We start from the raw sequence: 23,419 nt of genomic DNA, 5'->3' as shown, positions 1-23,419 counted from the left end.
CCCCCCCCCCCCAAGAGAGTACATCTGAAATTGAATGTCGAGCAGTAAGATTAGCCTTTAATCTGCAGTCCGAGGACGTCTGAGCTCAAGCAGCAGCGCTGGGATCAGTTTCACAGTTCACAGAAAGAGATTAAGCAGCTGCTAACTGATGCACACAGTCTGGAGCGGGTCTTTCCTTCCAGTTACTGTAACTGTGATTCAGCTCTACATGTCAGCGCTGCTGCTTTAGTTTAAGCTGGAGAGCCATCAACTACCACTCAGCTACTAATGGTCCCAGTGGACTACAGAGAGCCGGAGTGAAACCAGAACGTATAAGAAAGAAAACGTCATTCAAAACCTCATTAACATTTGTAACAATTCTACCTAAAACCCCAGCCTCGGACCAAACAGTATGTCATGTGGCTAATATTGTTGTTTATTCCAAATGAATGATTTTTAACAAACACCATTTCCCATAAGCCCTACGGCTCGACAGAAGAGGAGCAAGTCGAGTGTCTGTGGTTAGTTCAAATGTAATAAATTACAATACTCAATAATACAAATGTATAAGGTGCTGTGGGTGGTTACAGATATGTAACTAAAATAAAAACAAGTGATGTAAGCTCAATCTGTATCTGGTGCGACTACAGGGACAGGGTGGAACAATCAGACGGGATAGTGGGCAATTACTTTAAAATATAATGACAATGTCCATTTTAGTTCTTAAGCTTTAAAGCTCAAGAATGGGACATAAAGTCCAAATGGCCACAATGGGATTCGGGTCCATCCTTTTGGGAAAAAACACCGAGACGATCGCGCGTCACTCGGCTGGTAGAGGGTGTATTTTCTCTCACCCGGGTTCGGTTGGTGAGCTGGTGGTGTTCATGCTGCTGTCACCACCTCCACATGTGGTTCATGATGTCACTCTCAACAGCCTCATCTGGCTCTATCGTTAGCGGGAAGCCGTGTGTTGTTTCAGGCTGCCGGTAACAGCCGAAACATCTGGAACAGATATTAAGCTCGACTCCACGTGAGACTGAGCTTGGACATTCTCCTGCCAGAACATCCTCAAGGCTGTTTGTTATGTAAAGACGTCTTACCGTTAGCGCAGAGAGTTTCCTCTGGCTCTCAGAGCTGCTCACACCGCCAGCAGGACGCTAACTGCTTCATAAGACCCCTCATCACTGCTGGTTTTACCTGAGCCGAGGGTCTCCGCGGTCCTTCACACACAGGCGGAGCCTCCCTTTGAATGGGCTGTTTAGTTTATTATAACAAGCCGCATTTCTATCAATATTCTGCATGAAATCAAGTCATTTTGTTTGTTGCTGAGTCTTCAAATCAAGTTAAAAAACGACTGTGTGATATTATTTGAACCAGCCAGACTTTTCTTGATATGAAAACATTGAAAGAGTAACGCCTGCACACCGACTCCAAACCACCAAGTGATTTATTTAAGTGGAAGACGCTTCGATCCCAGCTGAATCTTCATCAAGTCGTTTTTCTTCTAGACAACGTCCTCAACAACAGTAAAGTGGAAGTACCTCACCTCTCCTGCCAGGACCTTTGTCCCGTTTTGTGGAAAAATTAGACCTTGAAGACTGAACTGACTCTTTGTTCACCACATTTTATGACTTGACTGAGATTTAGACGTTTTACTTTTCCCTTTACACAGTCAGAAGACACATTCAGAAGCGTATCAGTCTGGGGAAGTAATGCAGCGATATACTTGTGCCGTACAGGGTCATCAGTATATCAGACTGCAGCTGATGCTTGTTTTCATTATTGATTAGTCAAAAGTCCCAAACCCAAAGATATTCAGTTCACAGTGAAACAGAGAAAGGAAGGAAATATTCTGGAGTGTTTTGCAGGATAAAGGAGCTCTGTATATATTTTCAGTACGGGGACACCGCTGTTAGTGCCTTGCTGGACCCACTGAACCCCGAAGGGAACCGAACCTGTGACCCCGGCAGAACATCTCAGAGAGTCCGACATGTTCAGTAACAACGCTAACGGCCTCGCAGTGAACTCTCCCACACTGACCTGGCTCTCCACGGCCTTCCTGTTCTTCTGCTCCTTGATGACGGACAGCTGCAGCTCGGCCATCTTCTTCATCTTTCCGTCCATGTCGATCTTGTGCAGCAGCGAGCGGCTCTGGCAGCGGAGGAGACGCAGCGTGTCCTCCTTCCCCTGACGCTTGGCCAGCAGCGAGGCGCTCGCCGAGTGGATCGCCGTCACCCAGTTCTCCAGGTCGGTCTGGTTGGTGGCCTGGGTGGGAGGAGGAGGAGGAGGAGGAGGAGGAGGAGGCAGAATTAATTTCATTTATGTTTATTCACTGTTTCAAAGCTGCACTGGCCTGAATGCAAATGTTTCAGATGCTTTAAGAATGAAAGTTTGTGGCCAACAGGAGCCCAGCAGCTCTCATTTCACGGCACTAACAGGTGTTTCTGTTTAGGAGGACTGAGCGGCTCCTTGTCGTAAAGCCAAACATTTGTTGCAGTAATTAGCCGGGTGTCGTGACTCCCATTAGAGGGCTTTCACCCTCCTCCACCCTCCATCTTCAGCTCCTGACAAATGCTCCCAGTCACCTCAGTGCCATTCACGCCCCCCCCCCGGTCCACAGTGATCCCTCTGGGGAACCATGGAGACGAGTTGTAGATAGACCGCCTGCGATCTGTGTGCCTGTAAACACACTCCACAGCTGAGAGGAGTGAGGGTTACTCTGGGAATAAAAAAGTGCTTTCTGAGCTCGTAAAAATGGCGAGAGAAGATCGATGTTCCCCTGTCGAATCTCGGGTCAACAACGCCGCTGCCAGCGAGAACACAGGAAATGCGTTGCATCTATTTTTAGACCTCTTCTGTGATCTCGGCCCATCTTAAGTCTTGCTTTTTGCTGCTTGTAATGTAAAAACACACGACTGTTCCCATTTACCAGACGTGAGTTACATCTGTGTGTGTCCAGTGCACTGATAGGTCCAGGACATGTTTAGCCTAGCTTAGCACTAAGACTGGAAGCAGGGGGAAACTGCTAGCTTAACTCCATCAAAAGAGAAAAATCCATCTTCCAACATTTCCAAAGCTACACATTTACATACAATACAAACGTAAATACAAACGCATAGCTTTAGCTTTGTCTCCTGAGCAGCTATCCTCTGTAGGACTGGATTTCACCCATCTTTCCTTCAGTGTCAGCTGCCAGCTCGACAGTCATCACCCATGAAAACAGATGCAGAGAAAATCCATAAATGTACTCAGGCTCTGTGCATGTTTGTGGTGACGCTGGTGGTTCTGTGCTGGAGAGAAACCACAGCCCTCGACAACACTACGTCCCATTCATTCACACTGTTCTGGGACTGAAATGACAGAGTATGACGGGAAAAGAAATGCAGCCAGCAATCAAGAGAAAACGGAGAGGATTCAAATAAAGAAGGAATGGGACGAGAGCTTCCAGGAAAACCGCTGCAGTTTTACTCAGAAATGTTAAAAATGTCAAAGCACCAGAGTTATTTACAGAAACAAGAGATTCAGATTTGATTGTTTGTGAATCACGTCTGTTCGTGATTTCGGATCTCGGGGACTGGTTTGTCTTACGGGTTTGAACTTCTGACAAACCACCAAACCATTGCAAATGAAACACAGAAATAAATAATAAAGAAACACTAATAAAATAAATAAATTACGTGCCCTTTTGTCTGTCCTCACCTGGAACAGGTAGACGTCTCCGTGCGAGTTGCTCAGACAGAAGACGTGTTCCTTCTTGGGATGTTCGGGGACGGCCTGGACGATGCTGTCGTCGGCCAGCAGAGCGTAGCGAGGAGAAAGCTCCTGTTCAGCACTGATGTTCTTCCCATACGTCTCATAAAACAGAAGAGTGCAACCTGCGGGGGCAGAATAATCTATTATTTCCCCGGGACTCCGTCACCCACACCCATTTAAGCAACAGGAACATTCGGCCCATTTACTAGAGATATCATCTTCTGTACTCCACACATTCTGCTTCGTAGGCTTTATACTGCTTTTTAAAACTCCCCAACAGCTGGAAACACACGCTGAGGCGGAAAATAGGTGGAGAAATCATAGTGGAAGGCCGAATATCTAATGAAGACTAAATAATGATCTGATTTCCGCCGTCCAGGCAGAGGGACGCACCTTTCAGCGTGACCCAGTAGTGTCTCCACTTGCGGCGAGCCACCAGCTCCAGCTTCCTGTCCTTATTGACGGTGATGAGAGCTTTGAAGGAGAGCCATCCGGCCCGTCGCACCACACCCTGCTCTTTCTCAAACAGGACGTCCAGCTGCTCCCCTCCTCCCACGTCCACCTCCCCATCCATCTCCTCCTCCCCCTCGTCCTCCTCTTCCTCCTCCTCCTCTCCATCCCCCTCGGAGGGCTCTGTCCGGTCGGCTGCGCTGCTGCAGCCCGTCTCCAGCTCCTGCATGAAGTTCTCGTAGACGTTCTGCCGCTGAACGTCGCCGCTCTGGTTCAGGCTTCTGGAGGAGCCGCAGTGGACTGGTGGGAACTGGTTCTGGTTGTGGTTCAGAGTGTGGAGAGGGTTGGAGGACCACAGTGTGCTGCAGCCACCCAGCCCAGAGTCCAACCCGTTGACGACAACATCACCGGTGTCGCTGCCGTACGGCTCCTGAGGAGGAATCAGAAGAGGCACAAAAAGAGCCGCAGCGGAAAAGAGGAAGCAGTGTTGTTGTGATTCATCATGTGGCCACTAGGAGGAACATAAAACTCATGATTTTATTGCCCTTTAACATAAAAATAACATAACATAAGTATAAGTTGGGTGATATTTAATATTTTTCTGATTTTCATCAAATCTCACGTTCAGACTCAAACCCTGAACACACTGAATGTATCTGCTAACCAGTGTTGTGTGAGTATCACAGCCTGATATTGATATATGATATATTAAAACACACCAGCGAGCCGCTCTGTTGCCCTGGGTGACATGTTCCTTCATCACCATGAACACACACACTGTAGTTTATTCTGACTCAGCCCCACACACACCGTCCTGCTGCCCCAAACACTCACTACAGCACCACATGTGGATTCATCCGCCGCTGGAAATAGTCCCCGACAGATGCTCTGTTTCCTCCTGTTGGTCTGATAAAAACTACAGCGAGCAGCTGTTTGAGGAAACTACTGAGCCTTTTTAAACATCAAACTATAGATCTGTGTTTTTAAAGATTTACGTCTTCAGCAGGAGCCAATGGGCTCGCAGCTGAGAGCCGCAGACAGGAAGTCAGACGGTACTGAGAGACGGAGCGACATGATGCTGGTTTGAGTCTTTTCATTGGATTTATTGACAGTAACATAAATATAGATTATCTCCAGATTTAACTTTAACACCAAAGTGTGACTTTATATAGTTTCTCTGAACTTTATACTGTTTCTCTGCCGGAGTCGTTCAGTAAATCTGCTTTTAAAGAGTCAGAAGTGTTTATGAGTTAGTTTTAACAAGCAGAACTTTCCCCTTCATTACAGATAACTGGGTGTTAATATGTTTTGTTCCTTTAATGCAGAACCATTAATCTTCCAGCAGTAGCTCTCATATCAATTATAATAAACAATGTGGATGTAAATCATAAACTGAATATTACAAGTATCACAAAAGTAGAGTAGTATTTACGGACTGTACCACACTGTCAGGTAGTCGTATTATTTTGTCCAGCCATTGGATAAGAAATGTTTCAAATGTTATAATACGAAATATTAGATGTTTAAAGTCTATTTATGCAGTGTTTTCATGGTAATAGCTACTATATTTAAGTGATTTACATACAAACACATACCACTACTATTAGTAATAGTAGTGTATGTACTACTACCATGTATGGAGGACCATTTTACACAAAATTCGAATTTGAAGGGAAAATGACAAAAATATTATTAGAAAAAAGTATTATGTCGTAATACTCTACTAATCAAATGTTAAAGAAAAGGGAAACTGAAAAAAGGAAACTGGGTGTTGAAATGACAAATGTGGACAAAGACATTTTGAAATGGTAATTTGAAAATGGAAAGTGACATTTGAACTCCTGAAATGGAAAACAGAAGAGCTTAAATTGAAATGTGTGAAAAAGGAAAATTAAAAAACATACGTAAGAAAATTGGAAGTAACTACTAATAGTGCATATCATACACAACTACTAGTGCTACTGTTACTGCTACAAGTACTTTTATATAGCTACATGTATGTGGAAGATTTAAAATGCCTAAATATAAACAAATCCAACAAAGAAATAAAGCGGAATACAATACACACTGTTATATGTATTTCCTTTTCATGTATACATTTACTGTATCATAATTAAATTAAAAACATATGTTAAATGACAAATATTTTAGCCTTTATATGCACATTTGTTTTTATTTAGGCATTTTAAATCTTCTGTACTCATATTAACTATATTTAATAATAATATTGACAATGCTGTTGTTGTTTCTTACCTGGATCCTCCTCTTCTTCTTGCTCAGACTTCCTGTCCAGTCGCTGAGTCGTCTGATTCGGCTCTTCAGGAAGTCTTTGCGGTTGTTCCCGGAGGCGGAGGTGGTGTTGACAGGCTCGGCCCTACGACAGGGTAGCGTTAGGGAGGAGTAGCGCTGCTCCATGCCTCCTCCTGGCCCCTCCTCTTCCTGGATGACATCATCTAGCAGCGCAGAGGAGGAGAAGGCGGTCCTCGGCTGCTGCTGCAGGGAGGCGTCTGGTGTCGTGGGGAAGGCGGGCAGCGTGCTGTGGCTGGAGTAAACGTTGTCCAGTGAGGTGGTGGAAGGTGAAACCAGGCTGAAGTCTCTCAGGTCAGGCTGCAGGATCACAGAGTCTCCGATGCCGCTGTCCTCGGTTCGACCGGAGGAGCAGGTGTTGTAACCCGCGGCGGAGGTGAACCCGTTGGTCTCTGCGGGGGGGAAGAGGAGGCCGGAGTTAAATCCAGGTGAAATGTCCACCTGGGCTGAGAAGAAGGTGTTGTACCCGCTGCTGGTGGTGGCGGTCTCCTCTGTGCGGGTGGAGGAGTAGGTGGTGTACCCGCTGCTGTTAGCCACGCTCTGCCCGCAGACGAACACGTTGTCAGCCAGCTCGCCGCCGGTCCCCCACGGCGAGTCGTACCAGGAGCCGTCGGAGCTGAGCGAGCTGCCCTTGCTGGTGCGGAGGGAGGGTTCGCTGACTGGGGCGGCGGTGGCGGCGGTAGTAGGGAGGCTGGTGAGCCCCTGCGGCTCCATTGGGACGACCCTGGTGTTGGTGAACTCCACCCTCATGGTGCCATCTTTGCTGAGCAGCACCTTAGGGCTGCCGCCACTCTCCAGAGATGTCCGCTCACCACCGCCATTCTCCAAGAAACCAAACTGGTTGTTGCAGCCTCCCTGCGCCCGCTCCCCTCTGATGAATCTCTGAGGAGATCCGGCTCCCAGTTTGGAGCCTCCTCTGGTTGCTTTGGGTGCATGTTCATAATGCCAGGAGGTGTACGGCGGGCCAGTGGCGTGCTGGTTCAGGTAGCTCCTCCCCCGGCTCCTGCAGCCTCCCTGACTGCTCCTCCACCAGCTGCGAGCTGACGGAACCTCCTCCCTCCTGGAGGAGAACCTGAGCGAGCAGGAGGACTTGGCAGGAGGGACAAAGCTGCTGTGACTGTCTGTGTTTCCCATCGCAACCTGGAGGAGGGTCAAGGAGGATGACATCATCAACGTGAGACAGACGGATGATACAGCAAAACTACCAACGCACTCCTGTAACATGGTCAGGTGGATAGTTTCGATCGATGCAGCAGAAACAGAGATATCGTCTTTTCTATTCCGCACATTCTTTTTCCTCCAGTATAAACTTGGCGCCTACATTACCCACAATGCAACTCGGCTTGATCCACTCAACTGTACATATTTGGGTGTGTTATGCTAGTAGCGGCTAATGTAGCCTGGAGCCTGCAGCAGGGAGGAGCAGCGGGCTGCAGAGGTCTGCTGAGCTCACTTCTTTCCGACTCCACACCAAACAGATTTGTTTAATTTTCAAACTTCTAGTCTTCAGCCCCGACCGACGCCGACTCGAGCGACGGTTCATTTATTTTCAACAGATCATTCAAACAGACGCTGAATGTTTTTGAACTAAAAGTTAACGTCTGAAGCTTAAAGTAGGTTTTTTTAAAAGTAAAACTTTTAAATGGAAAGCCAGCGCGGACAAATACAGCTACCAAGCTTGATCGACCCACGACAACTAAGAAAACTGCATCCGCTGATGAAGGCCATGTGGTACGGTTGAAAGTCCCGGAAACAGCTAGTATTGTACGTGGACTTTGAGTTGAGGTGATATTGTCATACCACTATTCCCAAGGTCAGGAATGAACCTTTAATGCTTAAATTTGCACGTTTTAAGCGTCCTGCCCTCGTCGGGGCAGGACAAAGTTCCAGTTGTTTTTACCTGCGACCAGTTTCAGCAGTGATGTCACGGTGTACCGACACAGCCTGGAGTACACGGCGACATCACGGCAGCAAGGCGACAAGTTAAACCACAGGAGGGCGGCAAAAACAAGATTCTCAGATAAAATCAAGCTGCTAATTAATTGAACTGAAATAAATTAAATGACGTTTGCCAAGTTGGTAATCGATTGGTAATTAATGTCATTACTGCTGCTGATCACTATTATTGCTACTAGTATTAACGTCCTGCTCCAATCATTACTAATGTGTCGAATGTTTTAAATCTCATATCAGGACCAGTTATTTCTACTTTATTAAATTAAGTACGTAAATTAAGTATTAAAGCTTCTGATCTGCTCTTATTGATTGATGTATTTAGTCGAATCGTTTGTGTTTTTCATTTTTTTGTTAAGTACTTTTTTTTTTTAATATTCTTTCATTTGTAACTGTGAAGGACTTTGTGATCCTGGTTTTGAAAAGAGCTGAATACTTACTACTGCTTCTGCCATTACCACTACAACCTCTTCATCTACTTCTGCTGCTCCTGAAAATTTAAATTGTCCCCGGACGCTTTAGTCTAATCTGATCAAAACATCTTCTGCTCAGTTTGGCTCAACCAGTGTCAGTTCACTGACAACGTATTGTAGGTAATCAATGAAACTGCATCACATGCACTACACGAAGAGCGACAGACTGAGCAGACATTATCTAGCTTTTACTAATTTACAGATGCACTTTTTTTTTAAAGCCAAAGTAAAGCGCAACAAACAAATAATTAACCTCAAAGAAACTAATTCACAGCAGTTAACAAATGAAAAAACAAACGTGGGAGGTAAACTGCCATAAATGAACAAAAGTTAATAAAATAAGACAATAAAAGTTGATCAGCTTCAGTGTAAATGAGTTTTACCGCTTTGCTGTTTTCGTCTTCAGAAGCAGAAACTCAGCAGCTCCTTCATGCTCCGTCCTGCTGCCTCCTCTCTCTCTCTCTCTTTACAACTGAAGCTCTCTCTGCCGCCTCCAGCTGCTCCCCCTCTCTCTCTCCCTGTGTTTGTCTATGTCGCTCGCCCCCTCTCTTCACACCGGCTCATCTGTTGGGGGAGAACAGAGGGAGGGAGGGGCTTCATGAGCTTCAGCACACAGACTTAGCTTTTGTATAACCCCCTTCTGTAAACCTCTTCCATTACGTCTCTGCTTCTTAAACCAGACTTCACTCTGTCTTCTGTTTATTTTGGTTTTCTGGAATTTGGAGCAATTTTCTCCTCATTTTCTCTCTTTCTGTTTCTTTTCTGTCTTTTTTTAAAATCAAGCATCAATCTGAGAGCAGCAGGCTGAGGTCATCGCACAGCAGCTAATTTAAGAAACTCCAGGTTTTCAGCTTCATGTAGAGACAGCAGGACTACAAGTAAAGATGATTTTCATTATCGATTAATACGATGTTTAAAATTTAGCGATGAATCATTATATATATAAAACATATAAAACGTAAGGAGGTAATGAAAAATGCTGATTCCCAAATTCGAACAGTCCAAAAATCCAAAGATATTCAGTTCAAAATTATTTAAACAGAGAAAAGAAGAATACTCACGTCCACTGGCTAAAGCCCGGATGGATGTTTGATTAATGAATCATGTAAAACGATTAATTAATTGTTTAAATTGTTGTTGAAACATTTTCTCTTGTTCACCTAATCAAAAAAAAAGACTAAGACTACAACCTGAGAAAACCCCCAAAACACCAGCCAGCTGGACTTGATCAAAACCAAAACACGGTAACGGGCGAGACCAGAGGACCAAGACCAGTCTGAGACACAACAACCACGAGTCAAAACACTTACTAGACCAAGACTAGTCCGGGAGCCGGGAGACAACAGGGAGAAAAGTCTCAAGACCAGACAGACTGGACTCGAGTGCTGCAGACTTGTGTTAGTGCCCTGTTTCACCTGTCGCACTACACGGGACCAGCTGACTCAGAAACAGTCACGAACTGAAAGGGGGGCGCCGAAGATCTAGTCGCGTTCGTGATCTCGCTGACATCAGATAGTTCCTGATTTAAATTCCTTTGTCAGTTTTAGACTTTGTGTGATTCAGTGTTCAACTTTGGCTTCTTTTCTTAAATGTTGATATGCAGCCCAAAGACAAGCAGATTCCTGTCCTGATGTACGATTCCAGGACTTTTCCAGGACTTTCCATAACCTGTGAGCAGACTTCTTCCTGCCTCCAGCTGCAATGTAAACTTTAATATACGTCAAACATCATCAAAAATAATTACGAAATCAGACGTCTTCTGCAGAACGATCAGGAGCTCCGAGGCTTCCCGAACGCAAGCGCTCATTTCCTGAGCGAGCCGGAGAAGGTCAAAGGTCGCGGCGGACTTGAGGTTCAGCGTGTTCTAACTGCGAGCTCAGGCAGGGCGACGCCCATCCTGTCCCACAGGTCAGAGCTGAGGAGGGAAGGAGGGGGCGAGCCGACAGCAACACAATGCACTGCTGACCCCAAACGCATCTGTGACCTTTGACCTCTCTCATTGAAACAAGGATGGGAGGTGCTGAGGAGAAACCTCGACAGCTGGAACGCCCCGACGGAGAGGCGAGGAGGAGCGAAGAAGAGATTCAAGATTAAAAGTTATTTACACCGAGGGAGCAGCTTACCGCTCTGCAAGGAGGTGACTCAGGAAGTCCTCGTACCGGACAACAAAACCCACATGACCGTTTTCTGATCAGAGGTTAAGGTTTGCTGAAGTTTGGGCAACTAAACCTACTCGGTTAGGGTTAGCGACAGATGGCTGTCTCCGTAAAAAGATATGAAACAGGAAACAAACAGCGTTTTTTTTTAACTGCTTTATACACTGTTAGCTGGTTTAGTCCGGTGGTTCCCAACCTAGGGGTCGGGCCCCTCCAAAAGGGTCACCAGATAAATCTGAGGGGCCGTGAGATGATTAATGGGAGAGGAAAGAAGAGGAGACAAAGTTCTGATACACAAATCTGTGTTAAGTTAGTCAAATATTTGCTATTTGGTTAAAAATGTGAATGCTCTCTGAGCATTTAAGTTATTGAAACCATCTGAGAGATTTACACTTTAAGCTCTCTCTGATTCACGCTGCTAAGAGCTAAATTTATTATCGGCCTCCAACATAACTACCGCTCGTGCCCACAAATATTAGCACTGATTGTCCATTACAGTGAAGCATAAGCATGCAGTAGAGAACAATGCTGTGCGCGTACGTGGGCCCAACGAAAGGAGAGAAGCTACATGAGACTGACCCGAGCCCGGCTCGCCTCAGCGTGTCGCGGCCGTGGACGGGGCTAACTGGAACGGGGATAAAATGATTTGGAGAAGAAATAACAGCAACAGCGTTTTCCTCCATCACGAATACAGACCAACTCTTCCACGTGTCCCGGTACAGGAAGAAGAGCCACATCGGGACTCGCTGCATGTTGTCGGGTCAAAGGTCACGAGCGGACTTCAACCTGGACGTCACTGAAACCCCATGCGACCGGTGTTAGCTGAAAACCTTGTATCTGCGAGATGTTCGCTCCTCCAGGAGACCGTTCACTTCACACTCTGGAGTTTCTTCACAGCGGTCTGAAATGAACACTCATCAGTTTATAACTTAGATGCCTTACATGTGAGATGCTGCAGCTGCTGAGGATAAGAAACTGTTAAACTGTCACATCATTTGTGTTGTTTGTAGTGGAAACAGGAAGCTCCCCACATCATTAAAGCTTTAGCTCAGATCATACAATGCACATGAGCAGAAAATGTATAACCCTTAAACACGAAACACGCCTGTTGTATTTAGTCTTGCTTATGAAAATGAGGAGACGCTGAAATCCAGCTGGAAATTGTGGAACACTTCACTTTCTATTGGTGGGAACATTTACTGTAAACTGCAGTAAACACTGAATTCTTGGAGCACGAAACACAACAACTGTTGGGTTTGTGGCAACATGAAATCAGTCTGAGCGAACACAAACACGTCTCCGAGAAATGACGTTTATATGTAAATAATTTGCCGCAGCAGATACGTTTGGACGGAAACTTGCCGGCCGGATCCCGTTTGTTAGTCACGAAAGATGCTGTTACAGTTAACGTATCTGGCAAGTCGCAGAATGTTGACACAATGTGACAGTCTACGTTAAGTTGTTTTAGATCCTGTAATACAATATCCGCTCGTAGCGACTCAGGAACTGTTAAACTTTTGTATGTTTGTGTTTCGGCGCTGGCAGCTCTCGGTTAAGGTAGGATCGTGGTTCTGGTTTAATACAGAAAAAAGTCAACAGTGACTTGAAGCACGAAACACAACATGTTTATTAACATTTAACCAAAACCACAGTCTGTACCCAGCCTGACTCTTCACCAGAGTGCTGCTGTTGCCCGAAACCACAGACGGGACTCTGGACAGACTCTGCAGTCAAAGTCCGACCACCTCGACAGATAAATGTAGCGCTTCCTTCACTTGAAAAAACATTTCCTGCGATCATAATCCGAGCAGTGATTGCGTCTGAATGACTGAGCACTATATAAACAGGGCTGGTGGACTAAGGTGGACAGCCTGCACACCCAGCACCGAGGAGGACGAGACGTCCTTCCCACGTGGAAATTTACCAGCTCCCAAAAATGAAACGTACGCGTCGGCACACGAGGTCTTTGTCAGGCTTCATTGTGATACAGACTAACACCCAGTATCCCGATCACATGTACACATGTGTACTCGTAGGTCAAAATGTTGCATCATTACGGTTTGGGGAGCTTGTACAATTCAGCGTGCAGACTTCCTCCCTTTTCCTTTAAAAATCTATTTGAACCAATTAGCTGGTTTTTTTTTTAAAAGAAAAGAAGATCTCATAGTTTTCCTTGAAAACTGGAACAGAACATGAAACCTGTTGAAGCAGCGTTCAGTCAGTCAGCCACGAGGCTCGTACTGCTGACGAGTAATATAACAACTTAAGCTCTTTTCAGTCTCCACTGAAGTAATGAAAATCTGCTAAATATGAAGGATGAGGTTATGATAACAGATTTCACAGCGTTGGGAACAGTCCACTGACTCTCACCCATCACTGACTCCCCCCCCCCCGTCCTCCCCCCTCAGCCCGGAGCTGTTTTGTGTCTTGGCGTTCAGACGATCGGCTCTGAATGGAGAAAGTCCGCCGTCCACTTTTGTCTGCTAGTCCTATCGGCCATCTGCCGGCTCGCAGGACGCCCCGCCACGGGCGACCCCCCCATTCTTCACGAACAAAGACCCTCCTCAGCCCTCTCGCCCCCTCCCCCAAGCAGGTGTGAGGCCGACATATTGAAGGAATTCATCAGATTTGAATTGAAAAGAATCGGATTAATGCGCAGACTGAGTTTCTCTGAGTTTGTTTGGAGGAATGCCACCTGATCCAAAGTGGATTTCATCATGTGATGGTAAAGAGGAGGCTTTAAATCTAAACACATGTTCCCGATGTAACGTCTCATAAATGCCTTTTCGTGGTTAAAATTGCCAAAGTGGCGACTCCCCGCTCTGAGTTTCAGAGTTATTGAAAACACCCTGACAGCCTGATGGGGGCGCTACAGCGGCAAACGCTGACTAATATTAACGCAGACTCGATGTTCACTGTGATGGACTGCAGCATCGCACTTTCAAACGACACGACAAAAATAAAGAAAACCAATTTAAGATTTTCAGACGTGCGTGTCTGAAATCACAAAACATGTACGGTGCACGGTGGCAGAGCGGCTAAAGCTCCTGCCTCCCAATAAGGAGATCGTGGGTTCGTGGGATCGATTCCCGGACCAGACCAACATCACGCAATCTCTCTGGGTGGAGTCTGCATGTCCTGCCCGTGTTACCGTGGGCTCTCTCCGGGTTCTCCGGCTTCCTCCCACCGTCCAAAGACATGCATGTGTAGGTTAATTGATAACTCTAAATTGCCCGTATTGAATGAATGTGAGAGTGAATGGTGTCTGTGTCTGTGTTAGCCCTGCGACGAGTTGGCCACTGTCCAGGGTGTACCCTGCCTAAGGCCCAAAGTCACTGGGATAGGCTCCAGTCACCCGCGACCCCTAACGGGACCAAGCGGTAGAAGATGGATGGATGGAGAATAAATACGAATTCAATAATCCATCTTGCCGTCTTTTTCGGGCTTTTGAGACAAAGTTAAAGTTAATTTCGTTAAAACTATGACGCAAAATATTCATTGACAAACCATTTTTTCATGACAGAAACGAGAAAAACACGAATAAAAAACTAAAAGAAAAACTAAACTAAAACTAACAAAAATCAAAACTAATTTGACTCAAACTAATCTACATTTTCGTCAGAAGGCTAAGATCAGACATTAACACTAACCTTTCCTAACCAACCTCGTTATCCAGAGGAAGACTGAAAGCTCTTTGGCTTCTAGATAAGGAACATGTAATAGTGCTTTTAAGGAAAAGTATCAAAGCATAAGCGTGATCATAAAACAACCTGCAAAACTTGCTGATTCAGTCAAATATCTTGGAATTTTCTGCATTCAGAAAGATCATTTTGAAAGTAACGGTTAAATCCCTCGAATAAAATCATGCGTGTGGCTGTTTTTCTTTCCTCAGTGTAATGACGCTTTTGTCTTGAGGCCGAGTGGACGCAGGAAACAGGAAGTCCAGCTCAGCAGTAAACAGCAGGAAACTGAAACACCTCCTGCAGCAGCAGATACACAAACTCTCAGACTGCTGCCTGCACACACTGCATTTATAGCTACACTCATGTTTACTATATATCATTTTATACTCACGGTATATTTATATAATCATACCCTGCACTTTTACACTGGACCCCATCTGCACAGAGGCCGCGTGAGCGAGAGCAAACAAAGAGACTGGAGCTGCAACTAATGATTATTTTCACCACTGATTACTCAGCTCATCATCTTCCCGAGCTGACGTCTTCAGACGTCTCCGGCCAACAGTCCAGCACCCGAAGAGGTTCGGCTCACGATCAGTGACGATGTTTCAGCCTCTGCTTGGAGCGATTAACGATGGGGCCGAGTTTAGAAACAGTGGGAAAATATAACAGCTGCATCGAACCTAACGCCACGAAACACGTCCTGTTTAATGAAACCGAAAACTGGAGCTCAAAATTCAAACTGAAATCAAAAAGGTTGCTTACATTTGAGTGTCATCTTACATCCAGTTTATTTTCCGTATGTTTTTAGTCAAATGTTTTCATTGAAGTGCTGAAAAATGGTTCTGCAACCAACAAGAGAGTCTTTTTGTTTGTTTTGAGGGTTCAAAACCCAAAGATTACAGTTTATATTATATTATATCTTCACAGCGGAGAAGCTGGAAACAGAGAATATTTAACAGCTTTGCTTGAAAAACGACTTAAACAGTTAATCCATTATCAAAGCAGTTGCAAGTATCTCTCTGTCGATCGACTGATGGATTCATCACCCTGCCAGACAGCCCCGCTCGGAGGCTCCACCCACATTTTCCTCCATCAAATAACTGCCGGCAGTTCAGGAGTTTGTGTTTCTGCCGTTGCAGTTTGCCAGAACGTTCGTCCACTCGACACCGACGGGTCCAGACTACGCACAGACACAAAAATGCAGTTAACTGGTGTGATATAATACATGTAACACCGCCCTGACGGTGTCCGTGGAGCTGGCCTGTAGCTGCTAACACACCCTCAGGTCAGTGAGTGCAGACACACACACACTCCGACGATGTGTTCAGTCACATGATTCATCAGTTAAATGATGTCGGTAATGGTTCCAAAAGCTACATCACACCAAATATCTATAAAGTGATGCAAAAGAATAAAGAACTGATGATTTATCTGTTGTTAGAGTCTGAGCAGACTCCAGCGAGACCAACATCGTCGTCCTCAGACTGCTGGCTGGGAAAAGTCAACGCGACCTCTTAGACCACAACCGGACTGCAGGTGAGTTCTGCCTCTGGTGTCCCAGCAGATCCAGTTAACTACAGACAGTCATGAATAAAAAACTGAACGCTCTTTTTAGTCTTCCGCTCATTTTCTTACAATCGTGCAGCAGTTCGACCACACAGATCCCAAAACGTCCATCTCTTTGTATTGACTCTACTTGGACTCAGCCGTTCCATAAGACATTTGGGATTATAACACCGTTACAGTGTTAACACAGTGTTTTGTGTTTTATTTCTCACCTCCCCATGGGAACGAAGCAGCAGCTTCGATAAGGAGGAGGGGGGCTGGAGCCAGCAGCCACTTTCTCCCCATCAGAGGAAGTGGGCCTGGGCCGGGGGGGGGGCGGCAGGGGTAGATGGGGGTCTGTTTCCTGTCCCGGCTGACTGGGGTCCTTGTCCTGGCACCGCGGGCGGACGGGCGGGGCCCCCGGACTCAGGTGGGGCCGAGTGTTGGGTTTGGTGTGGCCGCTGCAGCTGCTTCCTCCTCTGGAGAGCCTCAAACATCCAGAAGAAGAGACGAACTCTGCAGCTCACTTCACGTGTGATCCAGCTGATCCGGGATCAGTCACAGCCAAACTTCAGACTGAAACCAACTGATTTCACTGGAGCCACCGCGATCAGTGGATTTTTTGTGCGGAAACAAAGTCAATTTGCGTTACCGGTTTTTTAATAATGCTGCTCTGCTGGAGTAAAAACTGCTCAGTACAAGAGACGCAGCACGTTGTGCCGTCTGACGGGGGTCGGTTCACTAGAGCAGAAAACTGATTAATCGATTGTCGATCAACTAAAAATGACTTGGCAGCTATTTTGATAATCGTTTAAGTCATTTTTCAAGCAAAAATACCAAACATTTCCTGGCTCCAGTTTTTAAAACGTGAGAATTTGCCGCTTTACTTTGTCCTTTGAGATAGTACAGTGGGTTTTGGACCAAAGACCAAATAATTAACTGAGAAAATAATCAGCAGATTAATTGATAATGAAAATAATCCAAAGTTGCAGCCCTTCAGCATTTTATTATTTACTCATTGTCCAGTCAGTGACCGAGCTCACTGTAAAGTAAATATCGTTGGACTTTGGATTGTCTAAGATATTGCCGATCGATTATCGGCAAATTAAACATTAAGCACCTTTTGCGTTTGTCTGAAGGTTACTGTAGTGCACATCGTCCCTCGTCACGTCCTCCCCCCCCATCATCATCACCCTCATGTCTCCCAGCAGGCCGTTCAGCTGCCGCGATGGCTTGAGTCTCTGCTCTAATCGACGGTTAATTGAATGAAGCGTTAGTTGATGTCGCGGAGGCTGACAGACGCAGGCGGTGCTGCAGAGCTGAACGGAGCCTAATCAGATTTGACGGCAGGTCAAATGTAGTTTGGTTGAACCGGCAGAAGGTTATCTGAAGGTCCTAAGTAAACTGTCAATAAATCAGTGTTAGTCCACAGTCTGTCGGGCTCTTCTTCCCCGTTTGTGTTTTTATATTTCCCCTCCTGGATGTCGGTCACACTGTCTTCATTTAATGTTTCTGAACGATATTTCAGTTCCATTAGTAGGATACTTTATTCCAACATGCCGAAATAATGGAGAAGATGGATATTAGTTTCATCTCTGTGTGTCCAGTACAGGGGACATGTTTAGCCTAGCTTAGCACAAAGAGTGGAAGCAGAGGGAAACTGTTAGCATAGCTCCATCAAAAGAGAAAAAAAATCCACCTTCCAACAACTCCAACTCTGTCTGATTAGCATGTTGTATCTTGTTAGCCCGGATTTTTGATACTGCTGCTAATGCTAACATTTATCAAATCGTGATCACGTATCTGCTAAAGATAGCCCGAGCTATCACTGCTGAGTGAGCAGAGTACGTTACATTTAGCATCGGCCGGAGGGCAACTGCTAAACTACTAATAGATTATCTAAATAATGGCTGCTTCATCAGGAGGCGTGTCAGAGTCACATGATGCTTCGTCAGGAGGCGTGTCAGAGTCACATGACGCTTCGTCAGGAGGCGTGTCAGAGTCACATGACGCTTCGTCATTCACTGTGTTATTTTATTTTTCTTGTTGTGAAGCACTTTGTACTTTGTTTTGATAAGTGCTCTATAAATAAAGTTTTATTATTATTATTATTCATCAGGAGGCGTGTCTGTGTCTCCTGATGGACGTCGGTCCGGTCTTCTCTCTGTCAGCTCTGTGTTTGGTCTCCAGCAGCTGCTGAGGGAAACATCTGGCTCTTTAGCAGCTAGATGCTCCGCTATGTTCAGCAGCTGCTCTCTGACTGCGTCTGTCTGCTGTTTGCTGCTCAGCAGGAAGCGTTCAGAGGCTTTTTACAGCTTCTTCTTCTGTGGCAGCGACGCTCTGAGAGCTGAGAGCGAACCAGAGCAGCAGCAGATGAACAGCGAGCTGAAAGTCTCCGTGAAGCCGAGCTGCAGGTTCAGCTGATGGTTCAGCAGCAGAGACACCCACACATACATTGTTTCTATAAAAATATCGATTATAGCCGCTTTAAGTATTTCATCACCAAGTTCGAATTTGTTTAAGATATTCACAAGGAACCAATCAGGTGGTCAAATATTTGCGTTGTGCCGAGGTTAGCATGACAACAAAAGCTATCAGATAAAGGTGAATGACAGCAAGAAAGATCAAAGATGTCCCTGTAAACAAATTAAAACATTATGATCCGACCTTAAACTTACAACCAGTCGCTGAAAGAATCTTCTGCTCGTCTTGCTAAGAAAGGCTCAACCCAAAACTTTATTTTTTATTTGGTTGAGAAGCAGAAAAAGCAAAATATCATCGCTGTGAGAGCTTAGAGACTCCATCACTGATTAGTTGCAAGAAAAGACAACAAAGTCGAACATAAGAAGGACGGTGTTATCTTGGACAGTTTGGGGGACCACTAGACTAAACGATCTGCACGATAACAACATTTGTCACTGCAGCAAGCATCAGTGAACTCCGAAAGCCGAATCCAACCAGACAACTGTGAGCTTCTCAGTGACTGTGTGGTGAATGGAAGGTGTGTGCGTGCTGATCACACTCTTCTTCCTCCTCCTTTGTCCTTCGACAGAGAAAGAGAGAGGGTAAGAGAGGCCGGACAAAGCAGTGACGAGTGCCTGGCGTCGGTCCTTTCATTCAGCCTCCAGATGCTGCTGAGGGGCCCCCTCGGGCCCCCAGAACATCCATCAAAACACAAGATTCCCTGTCAGAGAGAAGAGCAACATGCTAACACTGATGCTGCCAGGGCTTCAGTTCTCTGAACAACCCGACGACTTGGGTCTTATTTTGGTAGATTTGTCCTTCATTTCTATCGTGTTTCTTGACCCATCAGGCTTCTTTTTAACGATCACGCTGCCAGATTCTACTTATTAACTTGGTTTGAGTACAGTGCTGTTTTACAGTGTTACTGACAGAAATGATGAAAACTGTGAAAATACGACACATAGATGTCAGGCTTCACCTTGTACAGCAGTGTCTCACATCCTCCCACTGCATTTTCTTCAAAACGTGCTGCAGCATCATGAAACATGTCGGTGGCAAAGCAAACGTTGTTGCCCGTTTACAAAGGCGTTATGCGCTGACGGTGACGTTACGGAGAAGGACAGTCAACCTGAGGCGAGTAACACTAGCTTTAGCAGCTAACGCTACTTCCAAAGCACACTGGTGCCCAACTCCGAGAGGGCGACGAAGCCGTGAAGCCATGTGTCGTTTTACACCCATACAGCGTTTTTGAAAACACCAGATTGAGGAAACCTCTGGGGACCGAGGAGAAGGACAGCCAGGTTCTCCACTGTATCACTGCCCATGTTCACTGTTGTTGGTGAGGCAGTAGACATCATTTAGACGGAGTTACTTAAAAGTGACATTTTAATTCATGAAATCAAGAAAAAAACGTAGTCCTGTCCATGTTTGTGTGGAGTGAAGACTTTCTGGAGCCCCCGCTGTAAAACCAACAACAACATCAAACACGCTGATGGTCCTGTACGGGCGATTTGGGCAAAGAGTTTCCATTAAAAACAACATGTGCTGTTTTCTTCTGAGATAAGCCTCTGATTAACTGAAAGGAGACGTAGCGACAAACAGTGAATAATGATGTTGGTCACAAAAACCTCGCTGGGTAAAAGGAGCCATATGTTGGCAGCAGAGCTCTGAGCCAAGAGGCGGAGATGTGATGGAAACAAACCCGCGGTGGGTGGAGCAGCATGGCGACGCTGCTGATGCTCGTGAGCACGAGGTGCTTCGTTAAGTTTTCATTTGATGGTCTGACTCAGACAACAGTTTGTCTTTTTCAGGCTCATGTTGGCCTGCAGACCAGTTCATGCTGTGTTTCAATCCACAGCTCAACACACACCTGGCCAGGAGCAGGAACCACACACACACACACACACACACACACACACACAGGTAAACAAACAGGAATTAGCAGGATTCAGCGGTTAGCCCAAAGCTGGAGTCCAACCACAGAGTAAACAGAGGCTGAAGGAGCTCAAACAAACTGGAAACAGGCTGCAATCGTTGTTTCAGTCAAAAGATTTAGTTTCTAATCTGTGCTTTTAGAGTGCAGCAGTTCATGAGCAAAAAGTGAAAATGCCAAATCTTAACATGTTATAAAACAGTTCTTTGACCCAGGGGCTAACTTTCCACCAAATTTCATTTAAAGTTTTTGAGCAATTTTTCTCTGTTGTAAAGTCGTCCCCGCGCTGATTTGCAGGAGAAAACATGTCTCCGCTTAATTTGATTTGGTTGAAAAGTCCTTTTTATTTATCAAATCATATTTCAGTTCGAAGGAAATATAGTCTTCTAAATGCCGATGAAACAATCTGGCGCAGGGTTCGATGAAAAGACTGATACCACTCTCACATCTGTAGCCAAGTGACCCAAACTGAACACTCAGAAGGTAATTGTGCAGCCAACAGGTGCATGCTGGGTGTGGCTAACACAGCGCTCATTCTCCAAACTCACAGGACATCTTATGTATTTACATGTTTCACCGCTGTGTTGCCCATAACCTTTTTTTGTTCATTAGTGCTCAGTGTTTTGTTTAATCTCCCGAGGCTTAACTTAACAAAGGCAGCTGTATATTTAGAAATATTCTGTTGTATGTGGCTGCAAAGTTTAGAAAAAAGAATTTGGTTTGGACAAAAGGCCTACTAGTGCGGTTCACGCCCGAGCCCAGTATGACATTGTTTCACTGGTGCTGTTACGTCACACGCCATCATATCTGATAGGAACCATAAGAATGAGATCAGAAACTTGAAACAACCCCTGACCTTTACTGTAAGTGCAGACAGTGCGTCTTGAGAAGGTCTGAAACATTCCTAACAGTTACAACCACAACCTCTATCTGAGTCCTCATTAAGTAAAGGTCCTCTGTCCTCTCCCTCCACCTTCCCTCTGTCTCTTCATCTGTACTGTTTGAATCATTTAGTTGTTTCATGAGAACAATGTTTCCCTTGTTGTCCTGAAATGTGATTAGAGAGCTTCAGATCAGCTGTAAACAGGCTCACCTCAGAGGAAAACAAGAGAAAGGAGCATTTGTTTGAGAGCAGGTAACGCTCCCGGAGGTTTAACAGCTCTCAGAGGTTTGTACCAGCTCGCTTTGGTCCTGCAAGGTCACAGCCTGCGGCCGCTGAGCCTCGCAGGAATGTGAAAGCTTTCACAGTAAACTCGCTGAGGTGAACAAAGTATGTCAAAGACAAACTGTGCAGCAGTTGTTGTTTGTGGGCCGAGCAGAGTCGTGGAAATGATCCTGATCAGACAGAGCAGCCGGACTGAGGCTGAGAAAACACCTCCGATGCCGATGAAGACCAAAGAGACGCCGACAGGAATTCTGCTGAGCCGACTGTTTGTCCAGCAGCTGCGAGGTCGGACGCGGCAGGATCAGTGCTCATGTTTGCAGACGATGGCGGCTCGTTACTGCACACAGCTGAGTCTGAACGGCAGGTGTCTGACCAAAGACACCTGTACAAAAGGTATATTTCTGTCCTGTTAGCCGGCCGGACAGACAACCTTTCACATCCAGGCGTTGACCAAAGTGCTGCACAGTGACATTTATCATACGGTTAAATAAGGGAATTAGGGAAGTGCTAAAATACGCTTTTACTTTTCACTTCCCGATTGATCAGGGAAAATCCCAGCATTCACATGCTGACACGTGTTACCATAGTTACCAAAATGCTCTTGTATCAATACAGAGAACATACTGTATATCACAGTTTAGATCGCTTTAACAGCTGGCAGCCAGAAGATGGATTTAATAGTAGTTTAGCTTTTGAATTGATGCTAAAATCACATCTCTACTCTTAAATAAAATCCTGTGGGGGTTTTTTCCGCTCCAGAGTCGGCTTCGTTCAGGTTAGTTCAACTGACAGCTTTCACACCAGCTCACGAGAGCCAAAGCACGCAGGCAAACACAGCAGAGTTCGTTCGAAGCGATCCAAACACGTTAGGTGCGAAGGCAGCTGGAGAGTCGTCCGTTGACCCGAGCTGCTGGTCTTTGGACTGTGGGAGGAAACCAGGACCTTCGCGCTGTGAGGGGACACACTGACCAAACCAAATGACATTTTTGACCAAATAATCTCAGAATTGAGAATTTTGAAGATGACTGATATTTACACATGGGAACATTTCTGAGCAACGTGCATACCACAGCAAAACAAGGAGGAGGAGGCTTCACTGCTCAGAAAAGAAAACCGACTGAACTTCATTAGGTTAAACTTAAGAGAGGAAAAGCAATGAATACAATGTTTTCCTAACTGGTATCAATGATGCCAACTTGTTAAAGAATATTTTTAGAACCAGAACAGCAGCTTTTTAAAATTTTCTTTATTTTTGAAACCAGCTAACTGGATGTTGAGTTCAGATCAGGACTGTGGGCTTCCAGCCAAACCCGTCCTGGAGACAAACTGCTGCAACATCTGGCTGCTGGTGCAGGAATTTCCCACCCTGGTTGTAAACACATGACGTCAACACACACACACACACACACAGAGGACTCAGAGGCTGATTTCCTCTGAGCTGCGTTTGATGCAAACACCTCCGAAGGGTCAAACATCCCGTCACACACTTCCTGTCCTGCTGTCACTGTACAGACACAAGCACCTCGGAGCTTTTTATTCCCCAACGGGAAACACAA

The 23,419-nt window shown here is 45.6% G+C and overlaps 1 protein-coding gene across 4 annotated transcripts in view; it reads right to left on the bottom strand.

Moving 5' to 3' along the window:
- The window catches only part of LOC122862635 (rho guanine nucleotide exchange factor TIAM2), a 59,247-nt gene that overhangs the window by 24,006 nt on the left and 11,822 nt on the right, over positions 1-23,419 (bottom strand). For 3 of the 4 annotated variants that reach the window (XR_006374821.1, XM_044168147.1, XM_044168145.1), the window contains exons 2-6: positions 9,299-9,479; positions 6,436-7,629; positions 4,126-4,612; positions 3,679-3,854; positions 2,020-2,244 (exon numbers count right to left, since the gene is read on the bottom strand). Coding sequence is in view for 3 of the 4 variants with exons in the window: in XM_044168147.1 (XP_044024082.1) it covers positions 2,020-2,244; positions 3,679-3,854; positions 4,126-4,612; positions 6,436-7,623 (2,076 nt within the window). In the remaining variant the exon portion in view is untranslated. The remainder of the gene's footprint in view (positions 1-2,019; positions 2,245-3,678; positions 3,855-4,125; positions 4,613-6,435; positions 7,630-9,298; positions 9,480-23,419) is intronic. The other variant, XM_044168146.1, reaches the window with a different exon arrangement.

Source organism: Siniperca chuatsi, linkage group LG16 (genome assembly GCF_020085105.1).
Source record: "Siniperca chuatsi isolate FFG_IHB_CAS linkage group LG16, ASM2008510v1, whole genome shotgun sequence".
NCBI lineage: Eukaryota > Metazoa > Chordata > Actinopteri > Centrarchiformes > Sinipercidae > Siniperca > Siniperca chuatsi.
The sequence above is the reverse complement of the archived record's forward strand: the minus strand, read 5'-3'. Positions and strand labels throughout refer to the sequence as shown.